Genomic DNA, 24,022 nt, shown 5'->3' on the forward strand with positions numbered 1-24,022 from the left:
CTCTCTCTCTCTCTCTCTCTCTCTCTCTCTCTCTCTCTCTCTCTCTCTCTCTCTCTGTGTCTCTCACTCTCTCTCTCTCCCTCCCTCTCTCTCTCTCTCTCTCTCTCTCTCTCTCTCTCTCTCTCTCTCTCTCTCTCTCTCTCTCTCTCTCTCTCTCTCTCTCTCTCTCTCTCTCTCTCTCTCTCTCTCTCTCTCTCTCTCTCTCTCTCTCAATTACACCCCAAGAAGCAAGGACAGTAAAAAGTCCGGGGCTGCGGAGTCGGAGTCGAGTCGGTCGGAGTCGATAGTTCTGTCCCGAGTCAGAGTCAGAGTCGGAGTCGCCAAAATCTTACCGACTCCAACTCCTTTATTTACGATACCGCGCTCGAAATTAAATTTTGTCGAAAAAAAACCTTTTGCTGGTTTGGACGAAAGTTTTCAGCAAAAGAAGCAGAAGACGGTGAATTTCTCAAAAACCGCTTTTTAATTCTGCATGTTATTTTTTATGCATATTTGCGACGCAAAGCCTTGGAACGCACAAGAGACCGTGTCAGGCAAGATAAAAACATCTCCATTATGAACTTCGATGTCATGATATGGATTTTAACAGAACCGTCCGTAGTCGGAGTTGGAGTTGGAGTCGTAGTCAATCCAACGCCCCTGATAGCCGGGGGCGTTGGATTGGATTTAAGAAGCCGGAGTCGGAGTCGGAGTCGGAGTCACCCTAAAATCCATCGACTCCACAGCCCTGAAACAATAAAGCCAGACGGATGTGTCAGAAGGAACTATCTAACCCAATAATAAATAAAGGTGTCGGGAAGAACGATATAGCCAGACGGAGGTGTCAGAGGGTAACAGCAAAGGAGTATTGAAAAGGAGTGTGCCTTTACCGCATTACCAACTGCATTCCCAAGACTTTTTAGTCCGTCCAAACAGGTAGGTAGGCATAACCAGTGAATTCAATGCCCTGCCAAGCGTCAGAGCTTCAGCGGCCACTCGGCTAACTACCCCTTACCGACCTGCCCTCTAGAGGTCGCTCGCGTCGCGTTGGGTGCCGTTCACCTGTGTCCGATAGCCGGGGGCGTTGGATGCGCCGGCCGGTGGCCTCCCGAGTCCCACGGAGGTGTGGATTCGGCGGCGGCCCAGGCGGGCTTCCGGTGGCAGTCGCTTCTCCGTGAGAACGGCCGGAGTCGGAGTCGGACCGGACCGGGCCGGCCTGTGTCTGTGTGGGGGTGCGCCTGTGACCGTAGTAGCGGCCGTGCTGTGATCGGTGCCGTTCTGTTCCCGCGGTGTTCCGACCCCGACGGGTCTGTGTCGGCGCGGTGGGCGGTGGGCGGCGAGGTATGCGTGTCTGCGTGCCGGCCGGACGCGGCGCGCTCCCCTGAGGCCCTCCGGCGCGGTCATGGCGCTCCTCAGACACTGCTTCTTCTGCTCGCTGCTGGTGGCCTGCGTCAGCTGCGGCGTGATCGAGGCCGTGAGTGCACTGGGGCGGGTCTGTCAGAGGGCAACGTGATTAAATTATTGGTCTAATCATATTGCCGGGCGCTGTGCTTGTGCAGTCAGTTTCACTTCCGTTCTACCTACCTACGTTTGATCACACTCATTCGAATTACCTAATTGACCCATAATTCACCCACATTTCACGTAAGGTACCGTTTCCCGATGACGCAACTTCTCAATCCTCATGGACACCCGAAGTATTTATTCGTGGACTGAACGTGTTATGTTATCCGCCATGTGCATCATTGATGCCAAAATATCGCCGTATAGTCAGTCCGTGCTCACAGAGGCCGACACAGTGTTGGTGTCGCGGAACTATCGGGACCGGATCACGGTATGTTATACGAATACCTACATTGTCCACTCAGGCTGATAGCCCTCTGCTCGCAGGATTGTATAGCATACAATCCTGTAGTTGGCCACGCAAATAGGGAGCTCTTCCGTCTTCAAAAGCTCAATTTGGTTATTTGCTCGCCTCACAATTTTCTAATCATGATTAATTTCCAAAGTTTTAGTTTTTAATTACCCGAGAACCAACATGAAATAGGCAAACAAATCTATAATGGCCGTTTTCACGACGGAATAGCAGGCATCTATTTAATCCCCATTTGATCCTTTGGTTCCTCAGGAATTTTAGTAGTTCTCTTTAGTAGGTTCCCCAGCTTTCGAATGAATGGTGCGTTAGTTTGCTATTTTTCTATTAAATATCACATCGATTTACTTTATCTAAGGATTTATCACTAATATCAACATAAAGCGTAAGCACAATTATAAAATTATGAAATTATTAAATACTAGTACAATAGTTAAAAAAAGATACTGAGTTGCCAGGCTACAAAGAATATATTCATTTATGGCGCACGACAGACATTTAGAAAGCAGCGCCCTGTTTTATTGCACGCTGCTAGCCGCTTCCATTGGGTTTTGCAGGCCGACGTCATTGGTCGTTACACGTATGATGTCACGCGACTTGTGGCTTGTCACGGCTCTTTAATGATCTCCACTAAATGAATGCAACAATGGCCTTTTAAGTTGATCTCTGTGGCCATCTGTCTATGGAGCGACCAATATGAAAGTTGGGTGAATTTACCGGGGTTACATGACTATGAGCAAGCAAATGTGTATCAGGAATGGATTTAGGTGGAGAATTGCGCTGGACCATGAGTGCTCGAACGCTCCCAATTCCACGCCGGTTTGGCTTTGGAGCCGAGACAGACGATGCGGGTCAAGGTCACTGCTGGGGTAACGGTGGATTGGCTGCGCCCGAGCACCCGTAACGCGGCACAATTCTCCATCTATGGATTTTCCTATTCGCTCAGCATTGTGATAGGCGTTCGTAATAGCATTTACTCTGCTCATGTACCTATCCCCGGCTATTTAAAAGAAGTTTTTGTGGGGGAATATCACGGCTTTAGGTACTCGGTGGCCCTATTCACGACTTTCAAAGAATGCTCCGATAACTAAACACCGCACAGACCTACTGCATTAGTGAATCTGACAGAAGGTCTGTGGAATTACATCCCCCCTCACCACACCCCTAAAAACTCATCCAGTGTCCAAAACCACTTTTATCGACTCGCCAAAAAAAAAACACACACACACACACACACACACACACACACACATACACACACAAAGCATGGGGCATGTCAGCTCTCAGTTCATTTATCATTGTCTTTACCATGGTTCAATTGCATTGCGCGATTTAAAGCACGTGAGTGCCTATATAGTATATATGTAGAAAATAATATCTACAGCAAAACATCCAAAATTACAAAGGCTACAATGCTTAAAAAGTAGGTTCATCAAGGAAGCCCATTTTTACTTGCGTTGTGTTGCCAACCATGCGATTCCAACGCGGGCTATTCGCAACGTCTGTTGAGGCACGTTAACAACTGACAAGCCGCCACCGCTGCCACTTATTCATAGATGGTTGATATCGCAGCTTGGGCGTCAGCAGCGCGGCCCACAACGCGTCGGCGCCAGCGCACGCAGCTGTTGGCACTCGGCAGCCGGTGTTGCGACTTAACGGCCGGCCGGCCCCATGAAGGAGAAGCTCTTGGTGAAGCTTTGTGATCGCCTCATAGCCGCCTTAGATGTCATCTTTCTTGGCAGATCCATCCGTTCAGATGGTACGGTGCAGTCTGGATAAAGGACGAAGTCCAACGCCGCTAACCCCGCGACCGCCACCCCACAACGTGGCCGCAGACCGAACGGGCGTGAGGGCCGTAAGGGCCACCCCGCCATCCGGTAGGTGGCTGAGCAGCCGGGCGCAGCGGCGCCTGGGCGGCGGCCGCGCTGAGATGAAGTCCCAAACCGCCATGTCGCCATCACCGCCATCACCATTGCTGCAGCTGTTCCCAACCGCCTCAATCGCCGCCGTTTTGCCAGCAGTCGCGCCGCGGAATGGCAGAAGCTCCAGAGTAGCCTCCAGCGCCCCTCTCCGCACGTGTGCAGGTGCACTGCGGCCGCCGGGTCCGACGTCCAGGCAGAACATGATATTTCCATGCTGCTCCGACGGTGGGCTGGTCTTGTTTGGGCGTTCCTCCACTGTGACGTCGGTCACGCCTGCCCCAGCCAGGGCGCAGAGGCCGACGTGTCACCATCCGGTTGCAGTCCTCAGTCGGGTCGCAACGTGTACCTCTTCCGCAGCGTGGAGCGCGCTCCCGCTGGGCAGCGATACAGCCAAAAGTAGCATAGCATGCGGGCGGCCAGCGCTGCGCCGGACAGCGGACCCATGCCGGGGGTATGCCGGTCTCGGCCATTAGCGGGGTCGTCGGGGCCGAGGCTGTACATACAGCTGGTGACCGCGTGAGCCGCCAATCGAAGCTCACGGCTTATAAGCTCGACGCGGGCATCACACGCCGTCCCGATGGGAGCTCCACGACGCCGCCGCGAACTCCAGCGCGGCTCGCAGCGCAAAGACCAGTACGGACGGCCGGGGCAAACGGCGTGCGGGAGTCGCAGGCGACGTTCTGCGGACAGAAAGGGTTGGGCATAAGCTGGTCGGCAGGACACTCTTGAGCCGAGCCTTTGATGTAATTACAGATGATCCAGAAGCATGCACAAAAATTCATGACACACTATTCTCATTTATGTATTTGCTACATATGATATGATATACCAGCTCATGATCAGTGACGCATTCTGGGCAATATGTTCTAAAGTGAAGTAACTGAAGTTACAGCTTAAAAGCTTAAAAAAACAGCTTAAAAACACACACACACACATTCGATAGCTTATGAGAATAACATGCCTTGTGTGCTTAATGCAGGAAAATATTTTTTTCACTTTTTTAGAAACAGCAAGAGTTGTCAACAAGCCATGTCAACTATCTAAACAATTTTTATGGAAACTGCTCTAGCTAGCTTAAAGTTCCACAACGTTTCCGGAGCACCGTACCCAAACTCAGTTCATGTTACAAGAAAAAACAGTAATAATGCCTCCTAATTTTGAATGAAATATAGGTATGAGTAATTTGATTTGGAAAGCAACAAATTTCCGCACATCATTTTAGCAAAATTACTTTTTTCTTCAGCCATCAGGTTACACAAAACTATAGTAAACTTTATGATCTAGTTTACACAAAACCAAAGCCCCGATTTTAACAAATGTAGATAAAATTTAAACAATTTTAAAAAATGTATCGTGGAGAAAATGAAAAGTGTAGATTTGTAAAGCCGGGATATTTCAATTTCACGGATTAGGCACTTAAAGAAATATCTTCACCTTTCTTTGAGCCACCAGCCTTCACCCAAGTTTTACACGAATGTAGTGAAGCAGACAATGTGGCAACTCAAAATTGTGATGGTTTGAGATAATTATGACGGTAAAAGAAAAAGCAACACAAGGTTCCTTACCCTCTTTTTTTCACATGGGTTCAGATGAGGCTTCAACTGTTGCCGACCTGAGGAGCTATAGGGACTTGAGCTTTCCAAAACTCAATTTCTAAGGGCACTGAGCAGTGTTTGGCTTTCACACGAATGCGATAGTAAGTTATATGAAGTTGACAAAGCAAGCAAAGCAAAGCATGATGCCCCGCGCGTCCGCCCGCGACCACGCCCCGCGTCCGACTCCCGACCGCCGCGTGACCCGAGGCGCCCGGCGGTCACGTGACCTACCGGCCGGGACTGTAAACGGCCATCACCACCATTCTTGTATGACGTCATATCCTACTGAGGTGCTGATTGGTCGGAATTAGATACCTGAATGTAATTATCTGCCGTAGTTATTTTTGTTTCATTGTTTTGCGTGTTTTCTTATATGAAATGTAATTAAAAAATTTGTCATATTTTTATCACCCTTAAAACATAACTGAATAGGTATAAAAGAGAACTCGATATATACTTTCCTTGTTTTTAAGAATTCCGGAATTAGATACCCGAGGGAGCAAAGAGGGAGCAAGTTGCCACGCTGATTTAATACCTCATAGTCGAAAGGTGGGCTACTAGAACTAAAAATTGCTGTGTTTGTAAATAAATAAGTGATTTGAGGGCAAAAAATGCCCGGATTTAAACTTCTAAAATTATTTTGAACATAAAATATTTCAGTTTGAGGGATGTTAAGGCCTCTAAGGGTAGGTACTTTTTAGGTATCAAATAAGTTCCTCTGCGAAAGTTCCGTCGTGAAAACGGCCAATGAGTACAAACTAACATTTTTGCCGTCCGTTTTTATTTTTATATCCCTTTCAGCAGGCTTGGTCGCTAATCACACCAGTTGCTTAACATAATGAATATCATTATTGACTATTGAGATGATGAAAATTAAATCGTCTTTGAAGGCATTTAAACGCCGTTTGCCAGCTTTACCCACGATGGTTTTCAATTAGCACTCAACCAACAACAGGGAAGAAAATGCCATTTACGACCGAAAGCGTCATAGCAGAGAAGGAAACAGTCCCTGCTTCAGGACTCTTTATCGCCAAAAATTGGCCTTTAGTGTAATTACAACCATCGCGGAAAACGTGGGAGCCATATCCGGCATTGTGCGCATGAAACAGGATTATCGGTGAGGAGGTCGGAATTTTTGTATCCTGACCGGCCAGGTCGCTTTGTTAAATCTAACAAACGTTCGCACACTTACGTCAGCGACCAATGATGCGCAGAAAACTTGTGGGCACCGACGGTGCAGAACGATAAAAAAACAGCGGTCCAGTCTGATGTCAAACCACAGCGGAAGTGATTTGCTGATGGAAAAGGGGCTTGGCAGAATCAAAGCAAGCTGTGCAGCGTGAGATTTCTAAAACTTCGAGAGATGCGAGATGCTAACTCGTGTATTTTTGCGCAATACGGATCTGCAACAATGTAACGCACACAAGCACATTCATGTTCACCAAGTTCGGTCACTCACTCACTCACTCACTCGCTCACTCACTTATTGCATCCACATTCTCTCCTCTTCCTTTCCTCTATCTTGCTGAGCGTGAAGACGACGAGCCATGGCTCTGACCAAAGTAGGGCGGGGCGGAGCAGCGCGGGCGGCGCCGGGCGGTGGGTGGTGGGCGGCGGGCGGCGGAGTCGGAGTCGAGCAGTGCAGTGGGTGCAGCGTTCCCGGTTGGTCAGGGCGGCTCTCTGAGCGTGGCCCATTTCTCGTCCGCGCCGAAACGAACGCCGGGCTCGGTCCGTTAGTGGAAAATACCACGGCTCGAGGCTGGAGAACACAGTGCCGGTGGCGCTTTGAGGAACGCTGTTTTGTGTTGGTGCGGTCAACACTGGGGATAGCTTGCGTGTCGGTGACGAATTTGTGGTGGACAATAGACGTGGACGAATGGACGCTTTGAACGCTGAACTGGACTAGACCACAAACGGATGCTCGATTTTGGACAGTGGACGGTAGACAGACTGTGGACTCTGAACTGTAAACAGTGAGCAGACAACAGTGGACAGACAACTGTGAGCAGTGAAAAGTGAACAGTGGACTATCAACATTGGACAATTGAGATAAAAACGTGATTAGCTGAGAGCTCAAAGGTTTCGAGGTGATAACCAGACGGCTATCAGGATGAGCAGTTAGTCCATAAAGTCAGGACAACACATGTCCGCCAGCGTCAATTGCTCTAACCCCTAGCACTGATCCCGCCAAGGCGCCACCCATCAGTCCCCTGCGGCCTTCCGATGGGTCTGGCCAGTGACCCGCCACCACGGGCCGGCGGCTGGCCGGTCAGCGGTCTCCGAGTGACCGCCACCCCCGGGAAGTCGGTGTGGAGTGGGCCGACGGCGGCGTCGTCCCAGCTGTCCCAGCTGTCCCAGCTCTCTCAGCTCTCCCAGCTCTCCCGGTTGTCGCAGCGCAGTCCCACCACCCCGCTCATGTCGTACCCCATCCTCGGCTGGCCCGGTCTCACCGGAATCATGTTCCGATCCTACCCGTATGTCGTCGTTTTGGACGCGGTGAGTACACGCTATGCGCAGGAAGAACGGCTTAAAACTTCCAGACGTCGTAGATCGTAACGTAGTTTCGCCGAGACTATAAGCTGCCTTCATGGCACCTGACTGATTTATTTGTTGCGTGCAGCGAGGCACTTTCAGGAGCAATTTGGTATGATTACTTGAAGCAGGTTCAGGGGTCAGGTGGTATCAAACCACATGATACCTTGGGTACACGCATGGCCACTTATGAATTGGCACGAGTACGGAGTGCAAATAACTCATGCCAGGGTAAAAGTCGGTTTCAACTTTCAAGTTGCTCGCCATACCAGATATGAAATAAACGTGGCAGCTCACACATGAATGCGCTGATGCTGGCCATTTTCGACACTTCATTTGTGCCTTCGACACTTCATGATTTTACGGCGCAGCTGAAAAGAAGAGATGTGTCTCCATTTATTTTACGATGTGGCTGTAGGCCCACTACAACGGACATAGAATGAAGCCATTGTCCGTGCCTCCCCGGCTCTCTATCGAATCTCCTCACCTACTTTGTAATACTAATTGGCCGGAAAGCGGCGCGCGTCCGAGGAGAATGTGGGCCAGGGGTGGCGCGGGTCGGCCGGGTCAGCGCCGGTCGGCCCGGGTCACGGAGGTCACCGTCACGTGGTCAGGTTCTGTCTGTCGGCGCTCGGCCTTCTAATCGACCCGCATCGGCTCGAAAGTACCGGGCCTCGGCGCTGAGGGCGTTCATCGGCCTACCGACGGCTGAATTAAAAAATGTAGGTGGGTGCGAGGACAGACGACTGCATTTCCCGACGAACGCTTCACATCAGGGGGCGTGATTTAATCACACGGCCAGTGGGAGCTGCGGAAGATGGATGCCGTGTTTTGGTGGTGCTGGCTGGTACGGCGAGTGGTGACGCACCAGAAATCGATCGGTCGGCCGTGACAGGTTTGTTTCCGAGCGCGGAGAGAGCGTGCGAGCCTGCGGTGACGCTGACCGGTGTCTACCAGTCGCTGTGGCCGCTGGTATGTGTCGGACAGACCGCCGGGACAGACAGACAGACAGACAGACAGACAGACAGACAGACAGACAGACAGACAGACAGACAGACAGACAAACAGACTGACAGACGCACAGAGAGGGTGACCACAGATACGAGACGGGCGGCTTCGTCTGATGGCCAAGCGCATTCCCGGACGGTTGGGAGGGCCGCCTCGCTCCGCTCGTGACCGTAGAGAGTTTCCATTGCACGTGCAGCACTGCTCATGGAGTCGGTGTACCGGGGCAGGAAGTATGACCCCGCTGCGGGCGGATGTTGCGGGTCAGATAGAAAGTCGACCGGCCGATGTCAGTGTCGGACGGGATCGTGTGCGGTCTAGTGGGAAACGGTTAGTGGAAAGATGTCAGAGGCTAACGCGCCGCCACGGTCGGTGTCTCTGTTTCCAGAAATGTTATTGCTGCCTCCTGGCGAGTTAGTCTGCCGATGATCTTGTGTGTTATACGACGTGGCCGGCTCCGTTTAGCGATCATGGGAAGGATGTTATAGTGGCAGCCGTCACATGTCAGGCAGTTTCTCCTCTGGCCAGCCGGCTTCACCGAGCGGGGAGGCATGTGCTGCGGAAACTCGTCACGGTGTGGCGCCCAGAGAGCAGCCCACGACTGGCAGGAAACATGAGAACCGCCCTAAACAGCCCACCGGTATCTCGGCTAATGACAGTGCCGCGGTAATTAATGGTCAACTGGCTCTGTTTGAGTGTAATTTTAGCATCTCCTGTGGAGGAAAATATCATTTTTTACCTCACTTTTCAATTAAAATTAGCATAAAATCTCTATAAAGCTCACACATTTCTGCTCACAGCGTTATGTTCAAGTAACTTCAACATAATCTACCGTTTCACCAGCAATGTCCGTGATATCCCGCGTTCATTAGACGTCATTAACCAACCACTTACCACAGCACTTAACATCTCAGCACACCATAAATTCTGACGCTCCAGTTACCTCCCATCTCGGCCTGGCCGGCGCCGAATACCGGCAGGCTCCTCGCTGGATCACATCTGCAGTGATGCGTATCAAAGTTCCACAGCGCGACGTCCTATCCACCACACACACAAACTCACGCACCAGGCGGCGACACGTCTGATACCGTTTCACCGGAAGACGGGGGAGTATCTATGGAGAGTACCTATCCAGAGTTCGCTTCTAACCTCCAGTGCAGGCTGCGACTCACATAATCGGAGATGATGCACAGTCTCAGAGATGATTCGAAGATGAGTCGCCAATTCTCAACGCTGGCAGATTATCGAAACACTTGTAAATGTTGTGATTGCAGATGCATAGGAGATGGTTGAGGCTGACGTGTGTATTTTTGGTTCCGCAGATAGCGTACCTGATTGCTTTTGGTGTGCAGCTATGGTGGATCGTCGACACAAAAGGTAGGCCCAAGGGTGAAGGAAGAACTGCACCGATTCAATGGCGGTGGGATTGGGCAGCGTATTACGGACGTGACGCGTTAGCTCTTTACTACTGTTTACCCAAGAAGTTCAACCCGTCAGTTCAGTTATTTAGCTAGAAGCCATGTAGAAACTGTAACGTAAAAACGTATCTTTCTAGCAACGAAAAAAATGGCATGACACCCTGTCTTTTTTTACAGAGACGATGCCAGCACCAGCCTACATTCTGTGTGCGGGCTACCTCATCATGCTGCTGATATCCCTCATAATGCTCATTGGGATAGCGATGGTAAGTGATCGATATGGCCGCATAAAATATTTATTTAATGCTATTGCGTTGTTTTTATGATTTTTGTTCAACACTATAAATTTAGAAAATGCGAGGTTCCTAACTAAGGTAGAAAAAGCATATTGAATCGTGAGTTCATGCACTCCTTGCAACATCCGGTGTTTAATCTTTGCATAGTTGACCTCGCGTGGACGACTGACGTCATGCATAACGTCGCTAAGGTCATATACGTTTTTCGTCAATAAGTTCTGATCAAATAGAGCTAGCGAGTCGGAAAGGCCATTATTAGGCTCAGGAAGACCTGTCAAATCGAGTGTCATGCCATATGATCTTTTTCGACCAGCTTCGTGACATGACAGGCTCTGACCTGACCTCAGCATGAGGTCAACACCCTTAGTTGGCCTCACCCAAAAGTATATCATTCGACGCGCCTGAGCATGAAGAACACGATTGTGCATAAAATTGCGGCTCTGCGGCTATTTTTGGTGAATTTATTTCAACCAAAAACCGAGCCCGAACCTTGGGACACTTGGCCTGACCTCCGAGTACACCGGATGACCTGAAACCTTTAAATCGGGTACCAGTCGCTGATCTCGTAGGCGCACACCTTGGTTTTTTTTTTCGTGAGGCTCTAGCTAATTTGGGCGAAACGGCAAGGGCCTCCCGGGCGTCATGCAGCCCTCCTCGTATATACTAATCATGCACCCCGTACCAACTCATAGCGCGATAGTTTAAGTACAGTTTAAAAGAATAGGAGGAGCCGTTGCAAAGGCAAATCCTCTAAACCATCATCATCATCATCATATGTAGATATCCGACAAGTCCGGCGAGGGCTAAAAGTCGAAATAGTTAAACCACCTTCCCGCCCTTGACCTATGCTGACCTGACCTTTAGCCTGACCTGAAAATTTGATGGATGCGGTATTAATGGTTTTCTGTCGATGTTTCGAGCGCCGCTTATCCTCCCTCCCCTCCCCCTCCCAGAGCACAGCGTGACTGATTATAAAGCTGTCGAGGGGCTCACGTTAACGAATAAAGATGTGTGGTTACGTGTTCAGTAGTCAATGTAGCGTTCTTTTCAGAAGATTCCATTGAAACAACATAGACGGACAATTTTTTATTGATATTACGAGACACTAACAAGTGGTTAAGACATGTGGAAGTTTTTAATGAAGATTGAGGTTTTCAAATAATCATTCTTTACAAAAATCAGTATATCGTAAGAACTTTCTGCATGCATTTACATATAAAAAGTTCCTGCGATATAAAGAGGCTAATGGAGAAAAACTCTTTCAAAACTTCGACCTTCAGATAGTGATCGTTCATGTTTTTGAGCGAGCGAGGCTCATTTACACTTTCGGTAAGCCTTTCAGATGGATTTTGAGGCCTAATAGTCTTCGTTTTCTTCACCCTCTCCTTCGACCGAATCGATACCGACCTCTTCGAAATCTTTCTCTAACGCAGCCAAGTCTTCACGAGCCTCGGAGAACTCGCCCTCCTCCATGCCCTCGCCGACGTACCAGTGCACGAAGGCGCGCTTGGCGTACATCAGGTCGAACTTGTGGTCCAGGCGGGCCCAGGCCTCGGCGATGGCGGTGGTGTTGGACAGCATGCAGACGGCGCGCTGCACCTTGGCCAGGTCGCCGCCGGGCACCACGGTCGGCGGCTGGTAGTTGATTCCGACCTTGAAGCCGGTCGGGCACCAGTCGACGAACTGGATGGTCCTCTTGGTCTTGATGGTGGCGATGGCGGCGTTGACGTCCTTGGGGACGACATCACCGCGGTACAGCATGCAGCAGGCCATGTACTTGCCGTGGCGCGGGTCGCACTTGACCATCTGGTTGGCCGGCTCGAAGCAGGCGTTTGTGATCTCAGCCACTGACAGCTGCTCGTGGTAGGCCTTCTCCGCCGAGATGACCGGAGCATAGGTGACAAGGGGGAAATGGATGCGCGGGTACGGCACCAGGTTGGTCTGGAATTCTGTCAGGTCCACGTTGAGCGCGCCATCGAAACGCAGTGAAGCAGTAATGGATGAGACGATCTGGCCAATCAAACGGTTGAGGTTCGTGTACGTTGGTCGCTCAATGTCGAGATTCCGGCGGCAAATATCGTAGATGGCTTCATTATCAACCATGAAGGCGCAGTCCGAGTGCTCCAGAGTCGTGTGGGTGGTGAGGATAGAGTTGTAGGGCTCGACGACGGCTGTTGCAATCTGCGGTGCCGGGTAAACAGCAAACTCCAGCTTCGACTTCTTGCCGTAGTCGACGCTGAGACGCTCCATCAGCAGCGAGGTGAAGCCGGAGCCGGTGCCGCCGCCGAAGCAGTGGAAGATGAGGAAGCCCTGAAGTCCAGTGCACTGGTCGGCCAGCTTCCTGATGCGGTCCAGCACCAAATCGACGATTTCCTTGCCAATGGTGTAATGTCCACGGGCATAGTTATTTGCTGCGTCTTCCTTGCCTGTGATCAGCTGCTCCGGGTGGAACAGCTGCCTATACGTTCCGGACCTAACTTCATCGACAACAGTGGGCTCCAAATCGACGAAAACTGCCCTTGGGACGTGCTTTCCAGCTCCCGTTTCACTGAAGAAAGTGTTGAAGCTGTCATCTCCGCCACCGACAGTCTTGTCAGAAGGCATCTGTCCATCGGGCTGGATTCCATGTTCCAGACAATACAGCTCCCAGCAGGCGTTACCGATCTGGACACCAGCCTGGCCAACGTGAATAGAAATGCACTCGCGCATGGCTGCAGTTAGAGGAAGATTCGAGTTCGGTTCGGTTCGATCGAGCGAGAGTGCCAAAAAGGGAAAAGCCGCGTTACGGAGCCTCCTCTCTTGGGCACACACCTTTCGAAAATGAAAATTTCATGTCAGACGAAATGATTAGCCAAGAAATCGGGCTCGTGCGAAAACACTGCTTCATGATTGGTTGAATTTTCCCGCCATACCGGGATCACGTATTGAAAGTGAAAAATCCTTCACGAAAAAGAAATTTCATTTTCGTAGCTGAGGTCCGTGCGTATCGGGCAAATGAAACCACAGGATTGTGATATCAAAGATTAGTAGGAACTTCCGGCTTCGCATATTAAACTTTCAATAAAATTTTCAAATTTACACGTCGGCAAGGTAAATGTAACCAATCAAATGCTGAAATCAGAAGGTTATACTCAAAATTCATAACGTATTTTCATCGTCCATGAAATAAAAGAAACTGAGGAAAGCATTCACCATTTCCGTGATTAAGGAACCAAATCGACTTCAATTTTCAATAGAATGAAGCGTTTTAACAATGTTATGGCATTATTATTCAGCAAATTCCCGTCGATCTTTTTTTTCACAAATATGTTTGTGCGATGGCTTAGTGTATGATGTAACCTTTGATTCACGCATCAACATTTTTCAGAAACGCTCGAGGTACCTTCTCGCCTGGCTCCTGGTCATGATTGTCTTCTTCTTCCCTGAGATGGGCATGGTGCTTTTTATGAGCATATATCATTGGGTAAGATAATCGTCGGTGTTACGGGCGACTTTAACGCCACACAGAGGGCACCGGAGGAGACTGCATCAGTGCACACGAACGTATCTGGGGGCAGGAGGTGATGTGGCTTCCGGCTTAGATAATACAATGCATCATTTACATCATTTAACTAACAACCGATACTTCGATGCTCATAATGAAACTTTCTGGGTGGGATATTCCAATATTTACCAAGAGGATAAGGTGGCATGCGATGGACTCGTGCAACTTCAAGCCCTTCGTCATATTTTTTTTTTTTGTATTTTCGTGTAAATGTCTAATGTATGTATTTGGCATTTGCTGTCTTCCTTTCCTCAGAACATTGAATCAGACTACGGTCTTGGTGACCTTGTATTCTACATATGCAGAGCCGGATTAAATGTAAGTGAGGGAAAGGTAGAGCTCCGTAATTTTTATTGAACAATTTCATAATTGTTGTTGCTGATTTTATTAGGCTTGTATTGAATTTCACTCCCTTGACTTAATGTTTATTAGTGCATGGCATAGCTTTTAGAATCATAAGGATAGAATAGAGTAATTATAGCTTCAGCTGTCGCAGGCATTAATGCATTGTCATTAACGTAATGAGCAGTTTAAAAATCCGATCACATTTCGATGCATGACAATTTACTTACGCTTGTATAGCATTACATTGCTGCTCGTTTGTTGAATTGTACCAATTAATCTTCCTTTTGCAGCTGGTTTCTCTAATATGTATCCAGTCATTACACGCTACATGGAAGGAAGAAAAGTTTTCGTTACATAGGTTGGAGTCGCTAAACATGAAGGTAAGTCTCTACTCTTACCTACGTCCTAAATGAAAGGGGATTGAATTTCCTTTCCAGAATCATTTGACAGCACAAAACAAGTCGTTAAACAATTGTGAAACAACTTAATACCTGCCGTGAACACCGTGAAAAACTGCCGTGAAAAATTGTCACCCACCTACCTATCATTGCTATGCAATACATCGTCATGCACCATAAAGCCTGAAGCACCGTGCCATTGTGTCACCGTGTTATTACGCATTTAGCTACATTACAACATATGTACAATTGAGCGTCGCGCCCACCGCCCCTCGGTCGTCAGCGTTTTGTGACCGCAGCCGTCCCTCTCGCCAGGTGGGTCCGTCCGTTTTGCGGAACGGCGCGGTGGACCGGGCCTTCCACGGCGGGGCCATCACCTATACGAACGGAGTGCCGATGGCGGCACCGGCACTAGTCAGGTGAGACATGAGCTGGGCGAACGGTGTCATCGGTGTCAGAGGAGGTGTCAGAGGTAGTTTTCGAAAAATAGCATTCGATGTTGCTAGTACCGTGCAATAAGAACAGCAGCTTGTATAGTTACAGTTTTAATTTGTGTTATGCTCTTGAAGGGTGAATGAAATTTGTAGGAATTGTGTGGAATGCACGGTAGTTAACTATTCACCATTTAGCAATTGGCTCCTTGCTTGGTTCCTGCTCTTTGACAGCGAAAGTGACTCCTGAGAGTGAGTTCAACAGAGAGTGACTGCTGAGAGTGGGTTCAACTGAGAGTGACGCCGCCTGGGAGTGTGCTAGGAGGCGTTTCTCAGATGATGACGGTGCTTACATCCATGGTCGACTCTCTGGGATTTCGCTGTTCGCACCAGTGCAACTGGCGGCGGCGGGGAGGAATTTCATTTCCGTCCATGTGTCAGTGCCATCCGTACGGATCGGTCGCTTTGGAACATGGCTTCACTTGCTTCCTATTCACAGTCGCTGATGTATGATATTTTCATCTCTTGATGCTGCTTACCACTTGGGGTGTAGCTTTGGGTACCAGATTTACGTCCTGGAATGGGAGCTGTGCGCTGACCTGAACTCACCTCCGTTTGATAAGGCTCAATGATTTTATCAAGATGTAAAGGTGAGAACGTGGTGCGATATCTCTCCGATAATTACCTGGCCGCTGCACCCAGTCGATGACCTGACCTGACCACTGACCCCTCAGATCGGTATCGTCGGCGTCTCAGTACGCGGCGGCGGCTGCACGCTCGGGACGCAGTCAGTTCAACGCCGCCTTCTACGGCCTGGGCGGCGGCGCGCCCGTGGTACGGGCTCAGAGTGCGCTAGGTGTCGGCGTCGGCGAGTTCCCCACCTTCGCGTACGAGGTGAGACCTCGGGGCAGACTATCCACTAACGCAAATGAAGAGGGAGTTATGACAGTCAGGCAAACTATTTCTAAACAGCTAGTCATTTTTTATGAAAATTACTGATCGAACAGGTACTTAGCAACAGTTTGTGCTGTATTTATTTCGTGTCATATTTCATTCTCATAACCGAAAGTAGTGCTTCTCCGCAGTTATTTCCGTGGCTGCCTCGTAATGTATGCTCGTCCGTCGTCTCATTTCCATGCTGATTTCATTAGCTCCCGAGGCACATATTTCACCCGCCGAATGTATACTAATTCCCCTGTCCGTCCGCCAGGTCCCGCACCTGGTATACGTGCCGCGGCACGGTACCCAGTCGCTAGACCGGCGGAAGATGGGTCGCGGGCCGCGCAGGAGTACCTCGATGGACGCGCTCAACCTGGGCGGCTCGCTGGTGCCCGGAGTGACGCCGTGTCACTGCTGGATGGCAGCCGGCCAGCCGCGGCGGCAGCATGAGAGCAGGAGCTCGCTGGGAGCCGAGTCTGACTCGTACCGGTACCGAGACGTGGCGCTCTGACCGGTGTACTGCAGGTCGGTACCCTGGTGTGGTGAGCTGGCGGACAGTTGTGTCCTCTGGTGGCCTCTAGTGTGCTCTGCTGGCTCTGCTCGTCTTCCGGGACGGGAAGACGCGAACTGTGGCCTGCCTGGAGAGCCAGGTCAGAAGAGCCGCCCCGCTCTGAGTGCTAGTGACGGATAGAATCCGGGAAAACGGGACAGCAGATGGGATGGTAGTGGGTTCGTATTCAGGGAGCGTCTAACTGCCGCCGGTGTAACGGTCGGAAAACCGATTAGAATACTGCCTCACAGTGTCGATAGTGGCGCTTTGTGGCTCGTTCTGTATGAATGGACCCGGCATCTGACCGGCCGGGTCTCCCGGTCGCCGCCGGTCGGGTCGGGGCTGGCTCGCGGCGCGTGTCGACGTCTCGCGGAGGCCATATGGTGATGTGTGGGGTGAGGCGGCTGTCGGTGCCGCCTCAGAGAGCGCCGGCCTTGTCAGAAGAGAGTGGCGTCATCACTCCCGCCCACTCCGCCAACACTGAACACACCGTGTGTCGACATTGAAACGGGGGAGTGCCGCTCTCCGTGACGGCGACTGCCCTGACATCTACCGGTAGGATAGGGAGGTAGGCGACTGTGCTGCCATCTGTTGGGCAGGTACAGAGGTTGAGGTCCCAAGGTGAGGTCTTCTCAGGTGAGCTTACTGCCATCTGCTGGTAGTGCGTAAAACCTGTGCTTGCCTCGCTGAGCCACTGAGGTGCTGGTGCTGCCATCTCTCGGCGTAGTTGGCGTTTGAAGGATGCTCTCGACTCCTCAGCTGGCCGTCATTGCCTGCTTGCGAGTGTGTCTGCTGGTTATTAGCTAAATCTCCTTGCGATGCAATTGTGAATGCGACTGAAGCTACAACCACACTCGAGCTAATCCGCTGTAAACTTGCCGGTTATTGAATAATGGATCACAGAGTAATCTTTTGATGTCGGAGTGATGCCTAATTTTCTATAGTTTCGGCAGCTAATGAAGCTGCAAGCGGTAGTCACCGTCCGAGCTAAGCTGGTTTCACTGTGACCTCTGTTCAAGTGTTTATATGCCACCGAAGCTCTTGACTGGGCACCAATGACTTGGCGAACCATGACTGGCACTCTTCAGCGCTCCATACCAATGGGAGTTGGGTCCGAGTGCAATGTGTGCATTAGATGTGTCAGTGGCAGTCCATTTTCGCGGCGTGTATTGACAGGCATGCAGCATGCTGATGACATGGTGTTAACCAAGCTCGGATGGTAGTGGTAGTTGGTTCAGCCGCACTGACAGGGCGGCGCCTTTGCTCAGTGAAGTCCGACATGTCATTAGAGTGAAGTAAAAACTCGATAGTGTCTCAGCGATGTCACTGTGTCGGGCTGAATGAGCAATGAACATACCATTTGACGTGTTATGTGTACTGTGATAACATGCTTAAATAGATCTATTTCAGTGGTCCGAGCAGGCCACTGTAGGTAGCGTAGGTAAAGTCTTCGCCTACCTCTCCTGTTACCTGTGGAAATAAAAGTATTCATTGTTCAAATATTTTACTAGAATACACATGCGCGGATGTGACGGTGTTTCGCGTGACAACAGCATGTCTATATTTGTTTCCTGGGATTTTATAATTTATATTGTTCTCCTGATTTCGCATTGTGATCAATAAATGTAAGGTGTCATGATTTTTTCTGTCGTTTCGTACCTACATTTTAAGCACCATCACGTAAAATACAATAAAAAATCGTCTCCTCGTTTCATATAGGTATCCACAAAAATAATCATACAGCTTCCATGAATCATCCCTAAAATCCACACATCACATCTCTTCCCACACGTATTCCCCTTCCTCCACCTCTATCCCACCCTGGTAAGGATTATTCACCACTCCCCAGTCCCCCCTCTCCATCCACCCCTCCCGCGCGGGCAGAACAGCCCCGGTAAGGCCGCCGGTCCCGCTCGGGCGAGGGCGCGGGCGGGGGCGGGGCGGTTTATGGACGCCGCCCGAGCTGACGGCGCCCCGCCCCGATCCCCGTGCGATCTGCGTCCGTAGATGGTATTGCTGCGCTGCGCACGGTCTGACTGCGCGCGGTGCTGGCCCGGAGACCCGCCAGCTGCGACCCGAGGTCAGCCCGCCGCCGGCGGACACAGGGTGTAGGCGGCGACACGGCGGGAAACCTGACCGGCACCGGGGAAATGACGGGGCCGGGGCTCTGCTCCCTTATTACGGCGAGGGCAGGCGGAGGCTGATGGAGCACCCGCGCCGCGGCCCCGAGTCATTGATGGCAGCGGTGATACCATTAATGGAAGTCTGCCTGTGCTTCAGGAAGTCCCTGTATAGTCCCTGTATAGCTGGAGCATTTGAATTTAGGCATCTGAGGAAACATATGGGGAAATGATCACTTCGATCGCTCACGAAAAACGTTGCCTTCGCAAAAGCCAATTGTACGTTAATTTAGTGGTGTCATTTTCCCAAAAATGTCTGACCGATACCGACCGAAACCAAAATTTGGGAAAAATTTCCGACCGAATACCGACCGATAACATCCCAAGCCAAAATTTGATCGAAATTTGACCGAACTTCTATTTGCTATTACTCTACCCCAAAAATAAAATATTTGGTAAATTATGATGGAAAATAATGGGAAATGGCATTTCAGTCCAAGTTCAGTCAATTCTTACCCACTGCAAAATACATTTTGTGGTAGAAGTTACATTGCTTAGGGTAGGAACACATGAACCTCAGCATTTCACAGACTTGGTTAATTAGAATTGTCAAGAATCTACCGTGGTCTATGTAAGCCATTCATGTTGCAAAAGCACGATCAATTAGTAAGTCTAATGGTTGGTAATAGGTATGTTCTTGACAGAATTCCCTAGGAGAAAAGGCATAATCAAAACACCACAAAACACATCAACACTGCTTGGAAACTGGCCTTGAGTCTTGAGATGTGGTCTGAGATACTCTACGAAAAATTTGACACTGAAAATCCAGCTGAAAAGGCAGGTATTAGGTAGCTCTGAGCCTGAATTTCGTCCCAAAAATGAAATGAAAATTCATTCAACTGGCACTCTGTCTTATCTGACCGAAAGTGTCCGATTTTTTGGGGGCCTGACCGACCGATTACCGAATCGGTCAGCATATCTTTTCGGTAACCGAAATTTTCGGTAACCGATTGACATCACTATACGTTATAAATCAGGAGCGCATCGCATCTGTTTGCCTCTCGGTACATGGATTTGCTTTTCGCTGCGACATTTATTAACCCATTTTGTCGTTACTCGTTCAGAAATGCTGTTTAGATAACGACCGGTTTTAATGCAACAGCCTGCAAAGAGCAAGGTCTCTCTTCTCGTCGAGCGCCTCCAAACAATTAATCTCGACGCTGAATCCTGTTCTTATCCATCTCGCTTGTTCCAAAACACAGAAGTCGGCTTCTGTGGCAGCGAACTCATCGCGCTGCGATTGGTGTATCTTCATGAGTGATGTATCTTCACTCCACCGGACTGCGCGTTGATTGCTCACGGAGCAATACAACCAGCCAACCGTTCGAGCCTGCCACAAACGGGCCAGCTCAGGGCGGCCAGCCGGCACGCGGAGCCGGTTTTCGGACGGGTCTCTATCTGTCCGGGGCGGGCGGACGGCAGGCCGGTGGGCGGCGGCGGGGGCGGCGGCGGGGGCGGCGACTGCACGAGCGGAGCTCCTTTTCGAGCAGTGACAGCTGCCGGTCGCCGCCCACGGCAGCCGCCGACTGACGGTCACCGGGAACTCTTTTCACCGGGTGACGGTGGAGTAACGGTGACGGCCGCCGTCCCTGGGGCGGCAGCCTGCAATCTGCACCTCTCGGCGGCCGCAGCCGGCGTGTCAACAGGAAAACGTGCCCGAGGGTGTGTGCAATGGGCACAACAGTCAGGAAATCGACTACAGCTGCTCCCCGGGGCACCTATCACCAAATCTCTGTGAAGAGAACTGGCCGAGGAAGCCGACCTGGCAACCCAGGAAGTGAAAGTCCGCACCTGGGGCAGTCTGATTCTCCGTCTTTGGCTTGGAGCTATCTGGAGCCGGTGACGTCAGCTACCCTGAGGGTGTGGCGTCATCCCAGCATGACGTCACGGCTGGAGAGGTCGTCGTTCGTACAGTTAGGAGATCGGTGAGGTATGCGGAGGTGGGACATACTCGACACCAGAGTTTGTTATCACCTCGAGACGGCAGTTCTTATCAAAAATAAGATTGACGTTTCTACGACCGGTTTAGGTAAAACTTTTAAAACGTTATAGGTACAAGACTTTATATTTGTACCCGTTACAAGCAAAGAATTCAACAAACGATGTTATCGTACGCACGAAATACACGAAACAAACTGAGATTTATGTCAACATTATCAATTTAGAAGCTACCGAAAATTTGAGCCATGAACGTCATTTTAGACGTTAGGTATAGAAAATTAGAGCCATGAAAGATATTAGATTATTCTAAGTAGGTAAGTACCACAAAGATGCCAAGGATTTTTTTTTATTATTTCGTCATCCTTCCAACAGGCTGATGCGCCCAATTACAGGAAGGCTCTTCCTTACCCCTCCCCATGGCCCATAGGCTTTCGAATTTCGAATTTCAAAACCAAATATAAGCCAGCATGTTAGATTTAATATTATTTATTTATTTTACATGAGATATCCAGTATCTTATGTACACATACCTCAGTGAGGTATGTAAATATTTAATTATTTACATACCTCAGATACCTCATACCTGACAGAGTGACAGGCATAGTACCGACCTGGTTGGTTGAAACCCTATGAAAGCCGCATGATTGAGTTCACCCTTCCATTCCATAAAAGCATGACAGTAGACACACCCTATCCTTTGCATCCACAATACGTTGTAAATAACCGCTGCAGGTCAACCAATGTGAGTGCAACGCTGCTGCACTCGATTGTTTGCAGCCAGGACCATCATGTTATGGTGATCGCAAAATTTTGCTGCAATATTCCCCTGCAGCTCGTGATTGTAATTCATTCGCGGAACCAGCGTCCAGCCCTCACATGGCCTGTAGGAGCCATGCACTATATGCAGTTCACCACAGTGATCTATTTTATGGATGTAAAAAGGATCCCAAGGCTGTCTGGAATATACAGGCCGTGTGGGCCGCGGTACCACGTGATAAAGAGCAACAGCGAATGAAACGAGAAGATAGGGGTTTAGGTCATCTCGTTTCGGGCCTTGCACGCCATTAAACGCTGCGGTGTGTGCTGATGGATTTGGCGCTGACGATGGGGCAAACTAGCAATTTCACATACCTATATTTTAATCCAAGAAAGCAGCCTTTTAAGTGTCTTGAGCACATAAAACGCGCCCAAAAGTTTAGCAGCCAGTGGATGGCCCTTGACTAGAGGCAGAAGTCCAATCAATCCGGTATGATTCATGGCAGCTGCCAGTGAGGATTCTCTGTAAAGACATGGCTGTCGCCGCATTGTCCGTCTGCCGCCGACTGTCGACATTCTTCAGACGATAGCATCATGTGGGAGCGGTCCACCGCAGGAGGGCATTGTAAACACAAACTTGGGCACACGCTCTCAAGGGCACGCGCGCGACTTTGGAATACTGGGAAACTGATTTGGCGTGCAATGCAACTGCTGACGACATCTGGTTGACTGCTTATGCTCACAACGATCGTAAATACGTGAAAACAATGAGCGATTATACATTTTCTATGCATGTTTAAAGGGCAGGTATGGAAGCAATACAGTGCAGAGCTAAGCTGTCTTCTGATGGGTAAGCTGGGTGGTATTTACATAGAACAGCCGGAAAGGAATTGTTTATGGATGTCCATGAAGATAACAAGCAATACTTCTGTTACTGAGCACGAGTGCCGATGTCATTAAACATGGAAAATGTCATGGCTTTACATAGTTCTGCTATAAGCCACGTGGACGTTGAGGAGCCCCACAGTGATCGTTAGAGCCTCATGCCGATCGAAGAAACATCTCATTCCGAAGAGCTCGCTCGTCCTTCCGACGGTGCTTCTCTTCTCAGTATAGTGACCAACTCCGGTGTTAGAAGGTCTTATAATGGTTTAAATGTGTCCCATATCAGCAAGATAGGTACTTACATACGGATCCTCCCCTCCCGCCAAACAATTTTCTTCAGAGTGCTTTGATAAACGTTCAGTGTTGTTCTAAATTTACTGGTAGGATTTGTTAACGCTGTATAAATGCACAAAACACGGTGAGCTAGCTGGTGTATATTGTCAACCCTCGGGTCAATCTCCTTTGGAGTCCAGTCAATGGCATGACAGGATCACGTGACTCGTCACTATGTGATGCTTATTTAGCTCCAAGCTCCGCTAGATGACCTCTGCAGTTCTGCACGTGTTGACGGTACAGGGTGCAGCGGCGGCGGCGTCTCTCTGGGGCCAACGGCGTCTCGGTGGTGGTGGGGGGGGGTCGCGTCTCTCTGAGATAGACGGCGTCTCTCTAGGACAGACCGCTTCTTTGCCGCGTCTCTCTGGAGCAGCCGGCGTCTCTCTGGAGCAGACGGCCGCGTCTCTCTGGAGCAGACGGCCGCGTCTTTGGAGGCAGACGGCGTCTCTGGAGCAGACAGCGTCTCGGGGCCGCGGGCCGCCGCCATCACGGCGGCCATCACACCATATATGGACAGGAGGCGGCCGTGACTCAGGCCGTGACGTCACGGCGGGCGTGACCTCGGAGCACCTGGTCGGCACCGAGGTCGGACCGGGGCGCCCCGCACCGGACCGGACCGGTCAGGAACAGGAGCGGGAGCTCGTCACCACGGCGGCTCTCGGTGGGCGATGGAGGAGCAGAGAGACGAGCCAGTGCTCCTGGCATGGAGAGGACGGATCGAGCGTTCTGATGTTCGGGGCCTCTAGTGACAGGCAAGAGATTTTAAACCCGAGAGGTGACGGATACGGGATAGCAAGTAACAGTTATTGCCTTTATGTCAAGTAAACTTTACTCAATACTCATCTTTTTATCTCATGTATGCTTGCCAGCTTATCGTGGCTTCGCGGTAAATCACAGAGCTTGCTAACAAAACCAGGTGCCCACATATATGTTCCATGCCTGAGAATTACGTTGGAAAAGTCAAAACCATCGAACACGCGGGTAACACTTCTGCAGATAATTCGCGACAAAGGTGTCACCCTGCACTGACAACAAACTGGTTTCAATTTATGGGAGTCAGTTCGGCAGCCCTCTGCGCACACCCAGCCATATCGGTCACT

At 50.2% G+C, this 24,022-nt stretch overlaps 3 protein-coding genes across 3 annotated transcripts in view; 1 reads left to right on the top strand and 2 right to left on the bottom strand.

The window, feature by feature from the left end:
* Positions 1-24,022, bottom strand: part of LOC122381155 — a 72,084-nt gene that overhangs the window by 7,997 nt on the left and 40,065 nt on the right. The window lies entirely within an intron of this gene.
* On the top strand, positions 1,036-18,466 carry LOC122381163. The gene is made up of 9 exons (XM_043365019.1): positions 1,036-1,453; positions 10,229-10,283; positions 10,502-10,590; positions 13,988-14,083; positions 14,420-14,482; positions 14,800-14,889; positions 15,223-15,326; positions 16,073-16,232; positions 16,549-18,466. The coding sequence occupies exons 1-9, from the start codon at positions 1,382-1,384 to the stop codon at positions 16,786-16,788; spliced, it is 969 nt and encodes a 322-aa protein (XP_043220954.1). The 5' UTR covers positions 1,036-1,381; the 3' UTR covers positions 16,789-18,466.
* LOC122381160 (tubulin alpha chain, testis-specific-like) lies at positions 11,694-13,556 on the bottom strand. The gene has a single exon (XM_043365011.1). The coding sequence runs from the start codon at positions 13,327-13,329 to the stop codon at positions 11,977-11,979; it is 1,353 nt and encodes a 450-aa protein (XP_043220946.1). The 5' UTR covers positions 13,330-13,556; the 3' UTR covers positions 11,694-11,976.

This window comes from Amphibalanus amphitrite, unplaced genomic scaffold (genome assembly GCF_019059575.1).
Source record: "Amphibalanus amphitrite isolate SeventyFive unplaced genomic scaffold, NRLGWU_Aamphi_draft 000115F_arrow, whole genome shotgun sequence".
Classification (NCBI taxonomy): Eukaryota; Metazoa; Arthropoda; class Thecostraca; order Balanomorpha; family Balanidae; genus Amphibalanus; species Amphibalanus amphitrite.

Excerpts from the sequence above, each read along its gene's own strand:
- LOC122381163 (XM_043365019.1), top strand. The coding sequence starts at position 1,382 with ATGGCGCTCCTCAGACACTGCTTCTTCTGCTCGCTGCTGGTGGCCTGC. Across the intron at positions 1,454-10,228 it reads GCTGCGGCGTGATCGAGGCC|ATAGCGTACCTGATTGCTTT; the intron begins GTGAGTGCACTG and ends TTGGTTCCGCAG. Across the intron at positions 14,890-15,222 it reads TGGAGTCGCTAAACATGAAG|GTGGGTCCGTCCGTTTTGCG; the intron begins GTAAGTCTCTAC and ends CCCTCTCGCCAG.
- LOC122381160 (XM_043365011.1), bottom strand. The coding sequence starts at position 13,329 with ATGCGCGAGTGCATTTCTATTCACGTTGGCCAGGCTGGTGTCCAGATC.